The following is a 5313-nucleotide window of genomic DNA, read 5'->3' as shown; positions in this document are numbered from 1 at the left end:
TTCATGCCACCTGGGGAGCCCAAAGAAGCCACAGAATGCGTGTGCATATATGTGTATACACACACACACACACACATATATATATATACACACACACACAGTTTGTGTGTGTATCATACACAAATACAGTGGAACACTCATGCATATATATATGTATATATACACACACATATCTATGTGTATCCATACACAAATACATGCAATACTTGTGCATTTGTAAATACATATATATGTGTTTATATATGTATACAGACACACATATATGTATGTGTATCAAATATGAATCAGTGGAATACTTGTGTATATGCATATATACACACACACACATATATGTATATAAGTATATATGGATAATATATATAAGTATATGTGTATACTTATATGTGTATATATATATACACACACATATGTGTATGTAAGTGTATATATATATATATATATATATATATACACTTATATAGGTCCATACATATATATAAACACACATATCTGTATCATACACAATTCAGTGAAATACTTTTGCATATGTACATACATATGTGTGGGTGGGTGTATATATACACACACATATCTGTGTGTATCACACACAAATCAGTGGAATACTTGTCAACCACAAAAAAGTGAAATGTACAACACCATGGATGGACTTTGAGGGCATTATGCTAAATGAAATAAGTCAGATGAAAGACAAATACTGTATGATATCACTTATATGTGGAATTGAAAAAAATGAAACAAACCTTTGAATATAACAACAAAAGAGCAGACACAGAGAGAACAAACTATCGGTGATGAGTGGGATGATGGAAAGTGGTGGGTTAAGACAGGAGGAGTGCAACGAGAGGTGCAAACTACTATATAGAGAAAAAAATAATGTGCAAAAATATACTGTATAACATAGGGGATAAAAAAGCCAATACTTTTATAACATTAGAAAGAGAAATAAAATTATGCATATCTACATGATACCCAAGAACAACAACAAAAACTGTACATCAATTATACTTCAGTTGAAATATTAAAAAAAAAATACCCCTCGGAAGAATGCCCTGATAACTGATTCCTGGTAGAGACACCACATATTTATCTTCTTAAACCAGACAATGTCATCTTTAGTTTTAGAAAATAAGCTTTAAAAGATCTCTTCAACGTGAAAGAAATAACACAGGAGTTTCATCAGAAGCACAGAATGCCAAAAAGCTCAGCTGCCAAGCAGGATGTCAGAAGCTGATGTGTATGGAACTAAGGGCTTGTGATCAACCACAGTTTGATCAATATGTATTCTGCCAAGAGACGTATCCTATAAAAAGTGGAACCGACTCACAACCTCTCCAGCAACTGGGGCGCCCACAGCTTGTCTAGAAGGAGCAACAAGAGAGTCAGAATGAAGATCGTGTTGCCGATTCTTGTCCTTGTCCTGGTTTGTGCTGCCCAGGAAACTCCAGCTGAGATAGACCCCTCCAAGGTACCCAGAATGAGCTGATCTGCTAGAAGGCCTTGCTTGTTTGAGTGTGTGAGTGTGTGTTTGCGTGTGTGTGTCTGTGAGGTTGTGTGTGCGTGTGACACAGCTTTCGTGTTTATAGGATGACCAGATTGTATACATATCATGGTCCATTAACTACATGAGCTGCTTTTTGTATTTTGGGGTTTTTTGGTGTTGCTGTTCTTTCTCTTTATGTTCAAAAAAAAAAAAAAAAAAGCCTAACGTGGTCATTCAGAAAGTGATGAACCATCACAGTCTTTATTGGCTTTCTTTTCGCTATTTCAAAAAACTCTGTGCAAAATTCTCTGAACTCTATGCTTTCTGCTCAAATAGGAGTCATGAATTTATGTCATGTTATTCAACAAAGTAGGGGGTAGACCTCTTCTGTGTTTAATGAGATTCAATTTACTTCTGCTCTGGGGTAAACGCAGAAGCAAAGATGCTGCTGTGTATTGGTGAGGAACCAGAAAAAAGTCCGACTGATGTTTATGGAGACTTTCTTTCTTAGGTTACAGGAGACTGGCGCACCATTTACTTAGCTGCGGATAACAAGGAGAAGATTGCGGAAGGGGGCCCACTGAGGTGTCTCTATCGTCAGATTGAATGTATTAATGGCTGCGAATACCTCTCCCTTACATTTTATGTCAAGTAAGCACAATCTGACCCAACTGAGAACAAGCAGGCTGTGGACTTCCCACACGGGGTGCAGTGAAAGGTGTGGCTCATGGCTGTGGAGTTGAGCGTGTGAACTCTACTCACAGAAGGGTGTCCTCAAGTCCTGGGGCATGGATGGTGAGGAGAGAATTTCTCATCTGTTTTTCAGGCTTGACGGGACATGCCAGTTGTTCCATGAAGAGGCAAAGAGGCAAAAAGGAGATGTTTACATCATCGAATGTGAGTATCTGAGCTTTTCCAGTGGGGTGTCGCATGAAACATGTTCAGATGGATGGTCCTGGTTCCATCCAAGACTAGATGTCTGAACGGGTGGCCTATTCCCTCTACTCATTACCAAGGCAACCTTGGAAAAGCCAGTTAATTTTTCAGGAAGCAATACTGTCCCACAACATCAGGATGAGGTCCACAGGTATAATGTTGCCAGTGATGGTCCCTGAGAAGATGCCCCAGAATGGTGACTACTTGTGTTCCTTGGGCATGAGGAAGTGCACAAAGTGACCTAAGACTATAATGACTCTTTCCTACATTGTTCTACCTTTTATCTTACCTACATCATCAAATCTGCCTTAAGAAATTCTTTAAATATTTAAAGTTCTTTATTAGCAAGTTCAGTAAGTATAACATGATTAATTGAAAGCCCCAAATGAGAAAACTTACGAGCAAAAATAAGAGCAAAAATTTAAAACTGATTTATACATAATTTGAATGGGACTTTAGCATAGACTTCTATCTCTGTAGTTTAAGATAAGAAATAAGTCTCAAATATGAATAGAAATACAAAATTTGAAATGGGCATTAATATAGACATCTACCTTAGTAGTTGAAAATAAAAGGAAATAATTCTCAAATATGAATATCAATTCTGTAAGATTATATTGCGAGCATATGTCCCTATGTTTCATTTTCAAGGAAAAAAAAATGTACAGCAAAGCACTGTAATCTTGGTCTGATGCATTTATATTAATTTCAAATGTGGACATGCAGTGACAGGATCTAACCTGCAATAATTTCAGAGTATATATGTCCAACATTTTGCAGTAGATTAATTTGTGCCTGTTTAATTGCCTCTTGTACTAGGAAATAAATCTGGATGATGTATTAACTTTCATTTTAACATTATTCATTTAAATTTTTAGAATTCCCTTCTACCCATGACTATACTTGTAAACTGGGTCACAGAATTCAACAGACAGCTCTTGTGAGCTGGTAGGAGATGGTTGAGGTTCAACACCCAGGATGGTTGCAATGAGAAACTTTGTTATCATTTACAGGCTCCTCAGTTTAGAAGACTGGATGTCTTAATTATCTTCAGGTGAAAGCAGTGTGTAGAAGGCTTTCCTAGTTCACTAGCTGTCATAACTGGTTCTAACAACACACCACTACAAATGTTAATGAGATAAAGCTCACAATTAGAGGGAAGACAGACAATAGTGTGTGAAGCATAAGACATGTTCATTGGAAAGGAAAGCAAATAATCATAGTGAAATTTGAATTCTTTTTCTCTCACAGTCGCGGGTACAAATGTTTTGCGACTGATTCATGCATCAGACCACATGCTGGTAATTTACATTGAAAATTATGATGGAGAGAAGATCACAAGAATAACTAAAGGCGTCGGTATGTACTGTAGCTTATCCAATACAAAGGAGATGTGTTCATATGATCAATATTTTTATAGTAAGGAGAGAGGAAAACACATACCTTATATTAGGGCTTCCCTGCTGGCTCAGATGGTAAAGAATCTGCCTGCAATGAGGGAGACCTGGGTTCGATCCCTGGGCTGGGAAGATCGCCTGGAGGAGGGCATGGCAACCTACTCCAATATTCTTGCCTGGAAAACCCCCATGGACAAGGAGCCTGGCAGGCTAGAAAATTCCAAATCACTTCCGCCCTCCATTCATTTCATGAGGGTTCATGAAGACCCCAGGGATGGAATTCCAGGATGCAGACAAAGTGGACAGGAAGAGTTAGTGCTGGGAGGAATTCTGAGTCTCAGACCCACCATGACCTTCTCCAATGTACCACAAACGATTGCATCTCAGTGGGGCAGGCTTAAGCTCACATGCGAGTGATCTGTAGTTTACTCACTAGTTGTGAGAACTGAAACATGATAACATGTTAATTATGTGGACTCTACCCCCATGGACCCATCTGAAAACCTGTGTGCATCTCGGGCATGACTAGAAAAATACCTGGTGAGCAGAGTTTAGGTGATGGTGGAGGGCAATGGTTTTGGTGAGATTTAGCAATCACTACAGCTACGAGCCGGGTGATTCTCTATAACCTATAAAAGACTCTAACACACACCTCTTCTGCCTTTTTTGCTATGAAATCCAGCCAAAGGAGACAGTTACACTCAAGAAGAATTTCAGAAGTATCAGGAACTGAACAGTGAAAGGGGGATCCCGAATGAAAATATAGAAAATGGCATCGAAACAGGTAAAGCCCCGGAAGACAGCAGGCATCCAAAGTGAAAACACACCACGAGGACATTCAAGTCAGATTTCCTATTGACAGAGACATCTTTGATAAAAGCTGTTTTGAAATAATCCTTTGAAATAGAGGCATGTCAATGGTAATTTCTTCCCTCATTCATTCTCTCTCACAGACAACTGTCCTGCATAAGAAAAGAGAACATCAGTTTGGGTGAGTAGAAATGTGACACAAACACACAGCTTTTTTTCACTAGGCTCACACTTTTTTTTTTGGCGGGGGGTTGTACTGCCTTAAGAATGGTTTTCATATGTAACGGAATATTATCTGGCCATGAAAATGAATGGAATAATGCCATTTCCAGCAACGTGGATGGACCTGGAGATGATCTTAGTGAGTGAAGTGAGTCAGAAAGAAAGGCAAATATCATATGCTATCAGTTCCATGTGGGATGTAAAATATGATGCAAGTGAACCATTTATAACACCAAAATAGAATCTCATACGTGGACAACATTAACGGTTACCAAGAGGAAGTAGGCAAGGGATCAACTAGGAATTTGAACAGATGCACAGTAAAATATATAAAATAAACAATAAAGACCTGCTGGAGAACACAGAGAACTATCCTCAATGTCCTGCAGTGATTCGTAAGGACAGGAATGTAAAACGGTATCCATTCCCCTACATTTACTGAGGGCTTTCCAGGTGACTCAGAGGTCA

The 5313-nt window shown here is 38.7% G+C and overlaps 1 protein-coding gene across 1 annotated transcript; it reads left to right on the top strand.

Annotated features, from left to right (window-relative positions):
* The first annotated feature begins 1316 nt into the window (after window positions 1-1316).
* On the top strand, window positions 1317-4804 carry LOC110125866 (allergen Bos d 2-like). Its single transcript, XM_070463778.1, has 6 exons — window positions 1317-1465; window positions 1992-2131; window positions 2307-2377; window positions 3668-3775; window positions 4496-4597; window positions 4767-4804. The coding sequence occupies exons 1-6, from the start codon at window positions 1385-1387 to the stop codon at window positions 4781-4783; spliced, it is 519 nt and encodes a 172-aa protein (XP_070319879.1). The 5' UTR covers window positions 1317-1384; the 3' UTR covers window positions 4784-4804.
* The last annotated feature ends 509 nt before the right edge of the window (window positions 4805-5313 follow it).

This window comes from Odocoileus virginianus, unplaced genomic scaffold (assembly GCF_023699985.2).
Source record: "Odocoileus virginianus isolate 20LAN1187 ecotype Illinois unplaced genomic scaffold, Ovbor_1.2 Unplaced_Contig_6, whole genome shotgun sequence".
Lineage (NCBI taxonomy): Eukaryota > Metazoa > Chordata > Mammalia > Artiodactyla > Cervidae > Odocoileus > Odocoileus virginianus.
Note: the sequence above shows the minus strand (reverse complement) of the source record. Positions and strands in the feature narration are given on the sequence as shown.